The sequence below is a fragment of the Penicillium coprophilum genome (genome assembly GCF_028826855.1).
Source record: "Penicillium coprophilum strain IBT 35676 chromosome Unknown utg000001l_segment0_segment0, whole genome shotgun sequence".
NCBI lineage: Eukaryota > Fungi > Ascomycota > Eurotiomycetes > Eurotiales > Aspergillaceae > Penicillium > Penicillium coprophilum.
In genome coordinates, this window is record NW_026622720.1 from 1,787,644 (window position 1) to 1,801,982 (window position 14,339).

The 14,339-nt window shown below is 50.8% G+C and overlaps 5 protein-coding genes across 5 annotated transcripts; 2 read left to right on the top strand and 3 right to left on the bottom strand.

Annotated features, from left to right (window-relative positions):
• Nucleotides 1-502: 502 nt before the first annotated feature.
• Nucleotides 503-3,215, top strand: N7500_000655 (uncharacterized protein; the record flags this gene model as incomplete). The annotated part of the gene is made up of 5 exons (XM_056671801.1): nt 503-1,165; nt 1,222-1,307; nt 1,359-1,376; nt 1,432-1,683; nt 1,742-3,215. The coding sequence occupies 5 exons, from the start codon at nt 503-505 to the stop codon at nt 3,213-3,215; spliced, it is 2,493 nt and encodes an 830-aa protein (XP_056537374.1).
• Nucleotides 3,216-3,642: 427 nt separating this feature from the next.
• Nucleotides 3,643-4,850, bottom strand: N7500_000656 (quinone oxidoreductase family protein; the record flags this gene model as incomplete). Its single annotated transcript, XM_056671802.1, has 3 exons — nt 3,643-3,690; nt 3,757-3,931; nt 3,991-4,850. The coding sequence occupies 3 exons, from the start codon at nt 4,848-4,850 to the stop codon at nt 3,643-3,645; spliced, it is 1,083 nt and encodes a 360-aa protein (XP_056537375.1).
• A 1,232-nt stretch (nt 4,851-6,082) lies between these two features.
• On the top strand, nt 6,083-8,317 carry N7500_000657 (uncharacterized protein; the record flags this gene model as incomplete). Its single annotated transcript, XM_056671803.1, has 1 exon — nt 6,083-8,317. The coding sequence occupies one exon, from the start codon at nt 6,083-6,085 to the stop codon at nt 8,315-8,317; it is 2,235 nt and encodes a 744-aa protein (XP_056537376.1).
• A 673-nt stretch (nt 8,318-8,990) lies between these two features.
• Nucleotides 8,991-10,703, bottom strand: N7500_000658 (cleavage polyadenylation factor subunit CLP1; the record flags this gene model as incomplete). Its single annotated transcript, XM_056671804.1, has 2 exons — nt 8,991-10,514; nt 10,566-10,703. The coding sequence occupies 2 exons, from the start codon at nt 10,701-10,703 to the stop codon at nt 8,991-8,993; spliced, it is 1,662 nt and encodes a 553-aa protein (XP_056537377.1).
• Nucleotides 10,704-11,434: 731 nt separating this feature from the next.
• Nucleotides 11,435-13,059, bottom strand: N7500_000659 (KilA-N domain-containing protein; the record flags this gene model as incomplete). Its single annotated transcript, XM_056671805.1, has 6 exons — nt 11,435-11,459; nt 11,511-12,224; nt 12,256-12,388; nt 12,441-12,603; nt 12,670-12,878; nt 12,999-13,059. 6 exons carry the CDS (start codon nt 13,057-13,059, stop codon nt 11,435-11,437), a joined length of 1,305 nt encoding a protein of 434 aa, XP_056537378.1.
• Between the last annotated feature and the right edge of the window lie 1,280 nt (nt 13,060-14,339).

The following is a 14,339-nucleotide window of genomic DNA, read 5'->3' on the forward strand; positions in this document are numbered from 1 at the left end:
ATTCCTGAGATGAGGATGTTCACAGGTAGACTTTCAAGCTTGACAAGTGGACAAGATGAATTTGAATATCAATATCTAAAGAAAGAAGGGAGATGAAGTACATGAAGTACATGAAGAGACAAACCTCCGAAACGGAGATGAGGGGGCGATGTCATTTTCGGCCCTAACTCCATATCTATACCCGTGGACGATCTATACAACTTCAATGCGTTCAATGTTCATGAATTTTCTTCTTAGTTTGAAATATTATAGTGTTTTATGTATAACATCTTCTCAAGTGAAAGAAACATGATATATGTTAGTTTGACCTCATCGTCCTCTTTCAACAGCATCACAACTCTCATCACGACTAAGCATCACGACTAAGCAACCCATTGCCCCAGGCGAGACCCTCCAAGGCTGCGGATTGGGTTTCTCTTCTATTTTGATCTTTTCTTTTCTTCTTCATCGCTTCTCGCGCGACACGGAATCATCGTTCTTTCACACACCTTCATCATTCATCATGGATGATAATTTTGATCCCCCGCGGGAAGAGAATTTGTCTATTGAAGCTACTCAGCCACTGGAGCCCAGTGCTGCTCAGAAGCCCATGAAGCGCACTGAAGCCATGGCCACCGACGATGGTCCCACTGTTCACCTTGGCCCCATCAACCAGGGCCAAGAGCATACCGAAGCTGGCAAGGGAGAATCTTCTACTTTGCAGTCAGCTTCCAACCTGAGTAACTCTTCTGCTAGGCCTAAGGTTGCTCATGTTCATTTTCTTAGCCCGGCTGAGCTCGAGAAGTTGAAGGTTGCATCCAAGCATGATGTGAGTGTCCCGGCTCGGTCTGACCAGGTCCCAATCACTTCAGTTTCCCAGAAGGAATATTATGCTAGCAATGCTCTAAAGACTAGGGAGCCCTATCAGAGTATTTCGGAGGTTCTAGCTGAAGCCGAGCTTGGAGAAGCCACTCCCAAAGCAACTGGTCTTTCAGGCGATATCAAAGAGCCAGAGAGGACTGATGACACCTTCGGTATGGACGATGATGCAGTCTCGGAACGAACATCCAAGGTTGGATTCAAGCATGATCCCGACGAGGAAAAGGCTCTCGCAAATGTGGAACTGGACATTGGTCGTTCGAAGAAAAAGAAGAACAAGAGGCGCCCGAAGAGTCAGAGGGGAGAGGTAAGACTGTGATACTAATGCTTGCCTGCCCACATATCGTCTGACAGTTTTCATAGAACGCACCCTCTGGATTTGAACCCTTTTACGCTGATGCGCCAATTACCCCAGCGGAGTTCGAGGAGAACAAGCAGATTTATGATCCGTATGTCCATATATTCCTTCAATTGAGACATTATCTAATACTTAATGACAGAGCTTTACCAGTTCTCGAGTAAGGTTCTTGAAGATGATCTATGACATAACGCCTACTAATATGACACATCTAGTCGAATTGACGAGGGCATCAAGCGCTTCTTGTACAAGCGACGCCTTGAGCCCTACAGACGCAAGGTTTTTCTCAAGTATCTGCAGTATGGCGGTGTCAGCGTGGGCCCCAATCATTCCCAGGGAGTGACCCCGTCGGAACTGAAGGAAATGACCAAAGAAGAGGCAATGCAAGCTCGCTGCACCACGGCCATCTTTCCCAAGAGGGGCAAGCCATACCCTATCCAGTGGAACGATGTTGCCACTGGCTACCTGTGAGTATTGAGACATCTGAAGAATTAGTTCAAGTCACATATGCTGACTTGTTGATAGAACTGGATATTACATGGGCTACTACAACCCTGAGACCAAGGAGGAGATTAAAATCTGCACTGATACAATGAAGAATTTCTTCTCTTATCTGCTCTATCACGACGTTTGCCCCGAGTACAAGGAGGATCTCGAGGAAGCCCGAAAGACTTGTGATAGGGCTGCCAAGGAGTTGTGGATGAACCAGTTACTTGTTAATCATCGAGGCCCCGGGGACTTCAACCGCGGCTGCTCCGTGCTATTTGGCGGCTACTACTTCGAGGATGTGGATGACCCGGCGGCTTGGATTAATGTTCGACACGCTGATACAAGGGTGTTCACCTCTGACATGGCTCGCAAGGCCGTCAAGTACGCCATCGCAATCGCCGGAAATGATCGAACTGCACGCAAATTCAAAATTCTCGCTGACATGGACATGGACATGATTGAAGCCAAACGGGTTGAAGATATCGATGGCTTCGAGGTTATCTCTGTGGAGGAACCTACCGAGGAAACCATCGCGTACTACAGGGAGCTGGGGCCTGACCTCATTCCAGTGGGCAAGGTTCGAGCCAAGGAATTCCGCGATCCTGCCAGAGGTGCTTTTGACCTGGCTCCTTGGGAAAAGGTTGACTGGGATGCTGGTTTTGCCCCGGCCTACGAGTTTGAATTCCTCCTGGAAGCCGATTTCTTTGTCAACCTCTTACCTGGAATGAAGATCATCACGACCGTCTATCAGACCAACTTTGGACAGTACTACTTTGATGAAATACTGTCTGTGCTGCCAACTTTCTACAAGTTCATGTACAATGACTGGATGATGGACTACGTGGAACCCGCTCCTATTAACTTTATTCCCGATGAGGAGGAAGTCGCACGCCGCCGCGCAAGAGATTCTATCATTGAGCCTCTTGAGCCCACCCCTGCCGATTGGGCTATCTACCTCGTGACAAACGAGCTGGACTTCAATTTCAACCCGGATCATCATCCTATGAAACCCACTTGGGAAGTGATCCATGCCCTTCAGAGCTTTGGCTGGGACATGGAGGAAATCAAATATTGGATGGACTTGCCCAAGGATCCTTATCCGGAGAGAGGCAAGCACTGCATGACCCAGGGAGAGCCACGCCCCATCCGCCTTAGCGATGAGCCTCGCGATATTCCGTTTGATGAGAAGCGTTTCCCACGCCTTAAGCGGATCATCGGATATTTCATGAATCCTGAGAGAACCAAGCCTGTTTTCGATCCGGAGAACATGGCAAAGGCTCTCGAGGGCAGAAAGAAGCAGATAGAAAATCAAGTCAAGCAAGCCGCCCTGGATGTGGAGGCTCTCCACGAGCACAAGAAGCAGATTGAAAAGGAAGAGGCTAAACTTGCTAAGTTTCTCAGCGAGCAAAGAGCGCAGATAAAGAATCAGGCTGAGCAAGCCGCCGAGGCTGCAAAGGAACAGGCCGAGCTAGTAGCTCAGACTGTGAAGAAGCGGGAGCCCGAAGCATAGCCCAGTCTTGGACAGACAAACATCCAAGCAATCAAGATTTCCAGTGAGTAGGAGATTACAAAGAATGAAGGACTCGAGAGAGTTTGCAGTCAAGGAGTGGCAGACATCCAGGCGACTGAGATTTTGAGTGCGAAGAGTCAAGAGCCCGAGGTACAGACCAACCGAGACCTCGGAGGCTAGTGAGAAGAACGAGACAATGAAGGGTAAACTGAGGGAAGGGAACCAATGACTGAAATTTCGCTAAGTGCAGCTATCTAGTTACTACGTGATCAGTCTGCTACGCATCTGCCATTGCTTTTTACAAATATGTTTTAACCCAAACGCTGAACCAGCAGTGAAACCCATATGGATATCCAAGAAAATCAAAGTCTTGCATTATCTATAGATCATAATGTATTTCGTATTGTATATGGAAGCACGTTCTGCTTCAAGGCTTCACGAGCGGCTTACCCATGGTCTTCCGCCCTTCAAGATCCTGTCGAAAGGGTTAGAAAACACAACGATCACGCAAAAAAAAAAAAAAAAGACGGAGACTACCTACCTTGTGCACTTGAGCAATGTCTTCCAGAGGATAAATTTTGTGGATTTTGGTCTTGAGCTGACCCGACTTCAGCAGGCCGAACAGATCATTGCTGTAGGTCTCGAACTCTTCGCGAGTCTGAATGTATCCGAAGAGCGACGGACGAGCAATCTTGACGCACTTGGGGGTAAGTTTTCTGTCAAAAACTCATCAGTATCACTGGCCACGGCACATCTAGAGAGGGAAAATCCATACGCAATAGGGAACGGTGGCACAGGCCCGCTGGCGTTACCAAACCAGACAATAGTACCCTTGCGCTTGACAGCCTCCAAGCTTCCTTCCCAGGTATCTTTGCCGACAGAATCATAAACAACATCGACACCACGGCCGCCAGTAGCCTCCTTAACTGTCTTGACCCAGTCCTTACCCTCCTCACTGCGGTAATCAATCACCACGTCAGCACCGAGGCTCTTCACAAGCGCACACTTCTCTGCGCCGCCGGCGGTGCCAATAACCTTGGCACCCATAGTCTTCAAAATCTGCGTCATAAGGAAGCCAGCACCACCGGCCGCAGCGTGGAGAAGAACCCAGTCGCCCTTCTGCACGGGATAAGTCTCCTTTGCGAAAGCAAGCACCGTCATACCGCTCAGGAACGACGCCATGACATCCTCATCACTGATCCCCTCGGGGATCTTCACGGTGTAGGCCGCCGGCGCTGCGGTGTACTCCGCATACCCACCGTTAGCCAACCATGCCACCCGATCGCCGATCTCAAAGCCCGAAGTCTCAGGACCGACAGCAGCGACCACACCAGCGCCCTCGCGGCCCAAGACCTCGGGCTTGGGTGAGGCGTACAGGCCTGTTCGGAAATAGGTGTCGATGTAGTTGATGCCCGAAATATTGTTGCGCACTAGCAGCTGTCCTGCTTGTGGGGTAGGAACTGGGTATGAGGTCTTGAATTGCAGCACTTCAGGGCCGCCGGTCTGCTCGACCACTACGGCCTTCATGGTTGATGGGACGGACATGCTGCGGATTGGAACGAATTGGTTCACGAATGGAGGTAGAATTTGATTGCGGACTGTAAGTCGACTACTGTTTAGGAGAGATCGAAACATATTAATGAAGAAGATGGATGTAGGGGAGATATGAAGACCTTCACATTTGTCATCGATCCCCGCAATTCATCTCCACAGTCCGGAATTATTGCGCTTCTCTTCTCTTCTCTCTTCTCTTTGCCACAATGTTCCTCAACAAATTTCAATTGCATTCATTCAGAGTATATGGTGAGCTCCCTGTACTCTAAACAGGTTTACTCCCCAAAAAATGAATCCAATATTGAAATTTCGACTACGCAAATATCTCACAGGGATATGACGCCATTTCCGTCGGGCCACCAGTCGGAACAAGGGTACTCCGTATACTTGCTATATTATACACACCCCCTACAACACAGACCTCCAGGAACAATTATATCCAACGGATTTAGTGCCGCTATGTCTTCTCAGACAAAAGATCCAGCTTGAACCCCCTCCTGGTTTGACCTGCCGCCATATTGGCGCTTCAATCGTCCGTACCAAACCGAGAGGCAAACCACTCAGAGCCCCATGAGGGGCCAATCTCCCATGTCCCCGGCACATTGACCTGCATGACAAGGGCGGCATAGCGCCGACTTTGTATCATCTGCCGCTGACTGCATTACAAATGAAAGAGAGGAGATCTCCCCCGCTCCATACACACTACGCAGGCCATGGTCTTGGATCGATTTGACGTTTCCTCAACACCCCCTGGGCAACTAGGGAGATTTTCATTTGTTGCCCAATGATCCTGTGGTCTGATCTCGCAATAAATCGACCTGAAACACAACGGCAGTACCCGGGAGGTTCCACTTCGTGCCCAATGATCAACACGCTGCCATAGCCACACACCCCTTGATGACGGTGACTCGACCATATGTTTCACGAAAATCCACTGCCACCCTATGACTTCTCAGCCTGAAGCTATTCCTGTATTTTGCTCTCGCCCAATCACTGAAATGGCCTATCAGAGGTCCTTTCGCTCAGGGTGGTGCCCGATGCCATCCACCAATGCTTATATACCCTTGTACTCCCTGCTCGCGCACGTACTTTAAAGCGTGCACCTTTGTCTACTTCGTGAAAATTTTTCTCTCTCTTTCAGACGTGAAATATTTTCTTGCTCCCCTGCAACTTTTCTTACCTTTCAAGTCCAAATATTTATACTATGAACCACATTTCCCGAGCTATCCCACGAGACGTCAACGCACCAAGTTAACGTCATAGACCAAACATATTCCACACTCTCTGCGTGGCCAAACCAATTTTTTTTAGATATGACTTACTCTCGCGGCCCTCGACGGGCGCGATCGCAATGGCCTCCAGCACCATGCGTCGAGGAAGAACCCCAGTCTCTCTCGAAGGAGCTAAACGGTCTCTCCAAGCTTGGAGATAAGCCTGGGGTTGACGGCGTTCATACAAGAGGGGCTGTCGATCAGTATCCAATCATAGTCTCCGCCAACTCGCCCCTTCCATCTTCTGCCTCCCCGGACAGTGTTCCCAGTGTACCTGGGCTCGGTAGTGTCTCTTCCGATGAAAGTGCAGGGCCAACGACACCGCCTGCTCAAGAGCCCATCTTTCGGAATACCGTCAGATTTGATATTGATGATCGGCCGAAACGTGCACCGCCGTCAACCGCAAGTCAACCACGCGGCCCGCCATCTCGGCCTTCGGCCCAGCAACAGCCCACCCGCGAGCTTAATACACAGCTGGAATCCCAACCACCCTCTCATGGTCGGGTTGGCAATGCTAGCAGACGCGGTCCGCCAATGCAAACATCTCATGGCTCCCGTGGACCAAGTGCGCCGGATCGCAGTAATGCTCAAGCTCCTGCACACCACAAGCTCCATCCACAATCATCCAAGCCTTCCATCGGCCGATCCAACAGTGCAAGATATGCGCCCTCAGCAGCACGGCCAATGCCAGAACGCTTTCGACGGGAGCCTAGCTCGGGATATTCGTCAGATTCGACGACCACGCTCAACAGACCACCCCCGCAACAACCCCAGGCGCCTGTCCCCACTGTTCCTGTATCGACTCTGGCAAATGGGCCCACCCTCGCAGAACGCATTGATGAGAAACTTCGCCAGCGACAAGAACTGCGGGATTCGGGGACTATGTCAGACCCGGAGGTGCGGCAAAGTCCCCCAACTGTGAAGCCTGCTAAGCCAGTTCCTCTCGATGCTTCTCTGGCCCCTCCGCCTCCTGCTCCTGCTTCAGCATCGCACTCACCTTCGCGTGGGTCTCAGCGTGTCCCGACACAGCAAACACAACAGGAAGGGCCCCCGGCCTCACGTGCCCGCGCGACATCAGTGACAATGCCGCCTACCCAGTCAATGTACGGATCTCGCCATCCCTCAGGACCAGCACCCGAGATATTCAAGCCTACATCAACCCAGGTCGCAACCCAAGTCAATCCGGACAGGTCGCTGGCTCGTCCCGCAACGACTCGACCCCCTGGCACATCACCACAGCGCCCCGGCTCAGTAGGTCTGGGACTCTCTCCATGTCCTCGAACCATCGCCGTAGCAGGCTACCAAGACTGGTACACGCTTAAAGGTCTCACCCACCTGGACATCTGCCCGTCCTGCATGAGCCAAATTGCGCACTCCCGCTACCGGGACTACTTCATTCCCAGTCTCTCAAAGCCAGCCGGACAAAAGACACGATGTGCCTTCGCCAACGCATGGACCCGTCTCGCCTGGGCCCAGATGATCAAAAAGCAACACGATAGCCTGGAGCTCCTGTACCAAATGACCCGTCCACCACCCGGCACACGCGCGTGTCCCGGCCGCATCGTCGCCGAACAATCCTGGTACCGCATCTACGACCCAGAAACCGGCGGCGACCTAGCCGGCTTCAACGTCTGCAACAGCTGCGCGCGTAACATCCGTATCCTAATGCCCAGTCACCGCGACACCTTCCAGCCAAACCCAGACCCCGCCGAGCGTGTGTGCGACTTCGTGACCTCCAGTCCCCGATTCGTAAAATTCATCGATCTCCTCGATGCATCAGCTTCGCGCGCTGAATCGGACTCTTCACGCACCCGTCGCCCGGACACGCGCGAGTTCCTTAACTACGCACGGCGCAAGGTCGTGCTGCGTGATTGTCGTCGCGACAGACCTGCTCTTAGTACATGGCACTTTATCCCATCGCTGCCGGAGATGTGTGTGTGCGAAGATTGTTATGATGAAGTTGTTTGGCCGCTGGCTAGATCGAATCATCCTATTGCGTGCATGGTCACGACGAAGATGCGGATCTTGCCTGGTGATGGGCCTGGTCGGACTCGGGAGGCGAGTTGTCAACTATACTCGCCGCGTATGCGGGCGAAGTTCCGGGAGGCGGTTCTTAGAGATGATTTTGGGTTGTTGAAGTCTGTTGCGCAGAGGAGGGTTGAGGCCGAGAGGCGGTTCCTTGATCGGAGGGAGGAGCTGGTGGTTGCTCAGTCGAAGGGGTATGATTGTGATGAGGAGATGAGGAAGGCTGTTGATGAGTGGAGGAGGTGGGAATGAAATTTATGGATGCTGGTTGTTTGTCTAGTTCGGGGTTTGATATCTTTCTGGAAAAGCGTGTATACTTGGGAGCATTGTGTACAGTGATTGGAGGGAGTTCTGTTTTGTATTGTACTAGCATAGCATAGCATATATAGTAGCCTATTTAGGTAGAAAATGGCCCTGATATTACCTCTTACGCCTGTTGAACGCTGGAACCTGTTGAAGTCCGCAAGTAGTCCATTGTCATATTTATAGCCTTTGCTACGTCCACGCATCACGCCGGGTTCTCGACCTATCCAACTTGAAAAAAAAGAGCCTTATGTCTAGATTTGTCATTATCTCATTGACCCGCAGTGCTTTCGATCCAACTTGAATCTCCTCGGAACCATAAGATGCCACAGTAGAAGTGATCTTAGAACACAAAAGCCGATGGCTAGTTCTTTTGGGTGTTAGATCGCCAAGATGAGAGACATACACGAAGAAAAGTGGTTCGGGAAAACCAGCAAGTAGGCGACATGCTATTGTACAAGCTAAGAAACTGCAATGAACAGACACCTGTAGAATGATTGAATGTATGTAATAACGAGCCGCAACCCCATGCTAAGTGAAACCTAAATTCCCAACTCCAATATCCGAAGAAAATATGCAGATATAATGCAAGCAAGAAATAAATGCGATGCAAAGAGAGCCTCTAACCAACCAATCCCACCAACTCCCCAGGCCAACGCTTCGCCCAAATGATAGCACGTGGAGGCATTCTCCCACCAACAGGCGCAAGCACACGGATCGTTCCCTTGCTCGCGTCGACGTCGGCAACATACAAGAAGCCCATGATGCTTGCGTCACGGACTTCAGCGGGGGATGCTGTGGCAGATACATGTGTGATTGCGAGGAGGGTATTTGCCAGAGCGGATGGAACGGGTGGAAGGACCTTCTTCAGTGGGACGCTGCTGCCGTTGTTGGCGTTGGAGTTGTTATTTGCGTTGTCAGCAGGCTCGGAGAATGAACCCACGACACCGGGGAGGGGAGCGGCGCGGTCCGGGTCTTGTTTTGTTTCCTGTGAGGTGTAATCGTCCATGCCGCCACCGCCAGGGAGGAAAGAGTCGCCTGTTCCCAATTGGGAAGGGTCGTACTCGTCTTCGTCTTCATCGTCTGCTGAGGAGACGGTGTAGTTGTATATGGGGAGGGCAGCGAAGTCAAGTTGCTGTGCGTGGGGAGAAAGAGTGATAGCAGAAGACGGCGAAGAGGAGGGGATGGAGTTGCCGAAGAAGTAGGAACGGATTTGAGATTCTCGTGTTGCCTTGCGGAAGGCATCGTCACGGTCAACACAGCCACCCGATTTGGACAGCTTGACGACGGAAATGTGCTCGTCAAAGACAGCAGCTGTTGCGCTGGAGCTGGGCTTGTTGTCGTATTGTCTGGCAACGGTGCTGTACAGGCGCTCCGAGCCCAGTACTAGGATCGTTGTGATTGAGAATTCGGTGACAATGTGATTAATGAGTTCCATAGCGCCAGGCTTGTCTGTGCCGAGAATTCCCGGAGTATCGACGATGATTCCCGTTTCGCGCGCATCTTCATCTTCGGCCATCCGGCCCGTGACAGACAGTGCCAGGCGTGAGACGACTGGTCGGTATACGACGCCTTCGCCATCCAGTGGGCTTTGCATCGGGTAGCTGTACACAAGCGGCAGCTTGACAGGTACAGGGCTAGGTCCGGACATGGGACTGCTTCCCCAGCCATCTTCGACATCCAGGATGGTTCGAAAAGCAGTCGCAGTCAGAGTGCCAGGCACGCCAAGCATACCCTCGGTGGGGTCAAGGTTCACGACCAACGGCTGACGGCCTATTTTCGTCGCATAGGCGGTCAAGATCTTAGCCAAACTGGTTTTTCCGGTGTTTTCAGAGCCGAGAAGAAGCACGCGCGGGCCATCCTTGCCTATTGACAGGGCTTCTTCGCGCATCGTCTCCAGCGCAAAGTGGACATTGGCATATTCTACCATTGGCGTCTCCTCGGCCGTGTATTCGCTCTGACAACCTCCTGCGCCATGACCCACGGTCGGGGTAACTCCATCAGATGTAGTTGATGCCGTCTCAGCCGCCGTAACTTCAAGTACACAGCCATGCCATGTGAAGATGGCCGCTTTTGTGCCGGTGAACGTGTAGGTTTGAGATTCGGCAAGCTCTGTACCGAATAGTTCCGCGGTTCCGTTGAGAAGCTGCATAGCTTGAATGAGAGAGTGACAATCATATCAGAGGATATGACCTACCTTGACTTTGATGATATGCCCAAAGGCGACCTCAAAGCGCCATTCCGAGCCTGGGGTCAGGTTGATCTGTGATGGTGGCGCGGGTGCCTGCGACCTTTCCTCCGATGGCTGGGTTAGCTCAAGACCCGGGAGCGACATGTTGGTCAATGAGAGAAGCCTCGAGATACGTGATGCGGAGAGGAGTGAGAGAAGTATTGGAATTGTTATCGGGGTGCGGAGCTTGCGATGTTTTACCTGTTTGCATTCTTTACTTCGCCATCATTGGCCAGTATGGGAACTACGGAGACAGCTACATGTCGAGTCTACACTTTTCCAAGCTTTGTTCCTACATGCCCTAATTCTCTTCAGTCTGTAAATCTCACTTCGGTCGTAGAATAGCAAACACAAACATTACGTTGAAAGTATTTGATATCAATTATATCGAGAATACGTAGACCGGTAGACTAGTTATGCTTTACAATAAACGTGAACTGGTAACATCACATCAAAGCATATCACTGTCATTAAGCGAATCGTCCTTGACTACTTCGAAATCTGCCGCAGGGCAGTAGAATGTAGGAGATGGGGAAGTTGATATCAGGAGAGCAGGAATAAGGGTCATGAAATGAGCTAAGAGGCAACCCAAAAAACCAAGTCTGGTGCGGAACACAGGAGGGAAAGGGGAGGGCAAGATATTAGAAATGGTGTCAATAACAGGCACAGGACATTCAGGATCGCCGGCGAGGAATATATTTATGATAACGACAAGGGGAATTGGGCATCAGAAGCGAATATTTGGGTAGCTGTGCTGTCGCAAGCGACAGACGCCGGAAAGAGGAGACCAAACTTTCAAACAGACTGGACTCTGTCAAGCAAAACCATCTTCTGTTTTAGAAGAAGTATGGAATGGAAGCCCTGGATGGAAGGTTAGCATTGACTCGATCTGTGTAGCGAGGAATGACTTACGCAAGGGCAAATGCCACGGAGACACCGAAGATAGAACGGTTGCGGACACGCTCCTGCTTGAGCTTGTTCTCGAGCACCTTGGCTTTCTTGGCTCGTTGGGAAGATTCGGCCGATGTCTCTTCGTCATCGTCGTCCTCTGACTTGCGCTTCTTAGTCACCTTGACAGATGTTGACTCCGCAGTAGTGCCCTCGGCCTGCGCCTTGATGGCCTCTTCCACCATGTCCTTAGCCTGAGCAATCATCTCTGCGGTCTCAGCAGCAGAGGGCACTTCTGGCAGACTGATAGGCATATCGAGGGAAACAGTAGTGTGAGTAGACTCGACAATATCGGCGGCATCGTCGGCCACTGAAACCTCAACCGCCTCCTCCTGTTCCTCCTTGATTTCTTCTTTTTTCTTCTCCTTCTTTTCGGCCTTCTTCTTTTCCTTTGTCTCTCCCTTTGTTTCTTCTTCCGGCTCTGCAGTAGCAGATCTCGTTGACTTGCGCGCTCTGACATTCTTTCCAGGAGATCCGCTCGATTTAACTTCCGTTTCGGCATCCACAACTGCCAACTCGGGAATCGGGTTCGAGAACAGGGCTGAAGCTGTGTCTAATGCCGACTGAAGGCTAGCGTTTGCAGCCGTTGTGGACGGGGTGCTGGTAAGGTCCTTCATGATGCGGGTGCTGCGGACCTTTCGAGCAGATGACATCTTGCTCGGAGAAGCAGACCGACCTCTGCGATTGCGTTTCTGAATGGGGGGCTCACCGGCGGGAATTTCGAATTTCGGTGGGGGGGGTGATCTGTTTCTTTGCGCTGGAGGGGCTTTGGACAATATCCGTTGGGTCCAACAGTGCTCGCACCCACTCGTACATTTGGTATTCCTTGGAAAGCTCAAGGGCTAGGTATTAAGTCAGCATTTGTTTCACAGAGAGATCCCGAACAAAACATACCAAATGTGGGAGAGATCCACACATTGCCAGCAACTTCCTCCTCACTTGTGTACTCGCGAGCCTTCAAGTACTCACGCTCTGTCCGCTCTTCCTCGGCCTTGGCCCAGGGGAATGCAATTTTGAACATTCCAGTGGCACTGACAAAGCCGTCTTTACTCCGGCGCTGTGATGTTGAAGCCCGAGGTTAGTGATCGTTGGCTTCCAGGTTAGACAAAATAGGCGATCTCACCATCAAGAAGTAGCTTTCTGGGTGCTGTTGGGGGCTGTGGGAAGGGAAGATCTCAGAGCCCTCGAGATCCTTCGGCAACGGAGCACGAAGGTGGGCATACTCAAACACGCCTAGGTTCTCTGGCTTAGTTGCGTTTGAGGTGCCGATCTGGGCAGGCTTGACGGAGAGGTTTGTCTTTCCGAGACGACGGCGTGTGAGGAGCTCCTCGTCTGTTATCAAGAGAAAAAAAAGGAGTCGTTAGCGATAGCCTCGAGGCACTGAGGGAGCACGAGGCGGCTAGATAGCCGATGCGCGCGGTCGCGCGCCCACGCGCCAGTGTTTGAACTTACAAGAGGGAGCAGCGTCGGCCAAGATGTGCGGATTAAACTGTTTTGGAAGTGTTCGCGACATTGTGGGGGGACGTCGTGTGAAAGGGAAACGAGGATCTTGGGAGTTGAGGGAAAGATGCGCCAACGATGGCCACGTAGCAGGCGCGTCAAGCGACAAAAATGAAGAATCAAATAATACCAAGAAATTTAATATCTTGGCAGTAAAAAGTGCGCAACCAAAATGACGATCGATAAGAGGCAAAAACAAAAAGACCAAACCCAAGATAAAGAAGACAATCAGGAGAGATGAGAAGATGCGAGTCGCGAATAATCGTTGCGTCGTTCTGAAGCTTGACTCCTTCCGGTAAGGTCCGGAAAGTGCCTCGTCATGTGGGGTATTTAAGCTCTCTCATTGGTCAATCATGCAATACGACGTATCTGGACTACCCCAATGTATTTTATTCGTTGAACCCCGTGACATCTACATTCCTGGCCACCTCTGCTATAGACTCGACTTCATACGGAGTCCATGCAGACGTTTGTGTTTACTATCAACCTTTTTCTGGAGACTCACTTCTGGGGGATTATTTATACACAAGGCTTATATAATATTGCTTTCAATTGCTAGTCCGCCCCTCATTTTTCCCTCTCAAACCATGTAGACATCTCTGATATATATAGTTCACCCCTTTATGTCTCAACATGTCCTATGTACTATTTGCATTTTTGCATTGAGCCTATAAGACTCCTCCGTAGATGGCCACGTATGCAGCGTTGTGATGTCTTCTCAGCAGTCTCATTAATTCCTTAGGTCCATTTTCCAAGATGTTTCCTCTCCTTCTCAGTTTAATGGGCGAATAGCAGAAAGAAACCGACAAGAGTTTTAGTTTTTGAAGTCATCGATTCTACATGTAGCCTTTAACATATGATATGTACAATCTAAACATTCTATCAGCGTGAAGGTGGGCAAATACATACCGCTAGTTGTATGATCCTCGGCCCCCACACCCAAAATTGGGGCATAGTTGGGGCCAACATAAGTGCACGGAGTACGATCATTCCAATTATCTACATCTACACATTACCAGTAGAAAGCATCAGTTGACCCATACGTAGTCCAAACGGTTAATATAACCGTGCAGGATCAACGGTGCGTAAACATGTGCATACAAAAGTGGAAATCCGAATAGCCTCGCCCCTCTCCCACCGCCTTTCCACCCCCACCAGGTCTCAGGGGACGATTCGATCTTTTAGACCTTTTTGTTCTCTTTATCATCTCGAGTTTCAGATTTGATTCTTTCTTTCCTTCTGTTCAATTCCACCCCCCTTTTCTTAAATTCCTTTTCCGAACTCCAAGCCGTG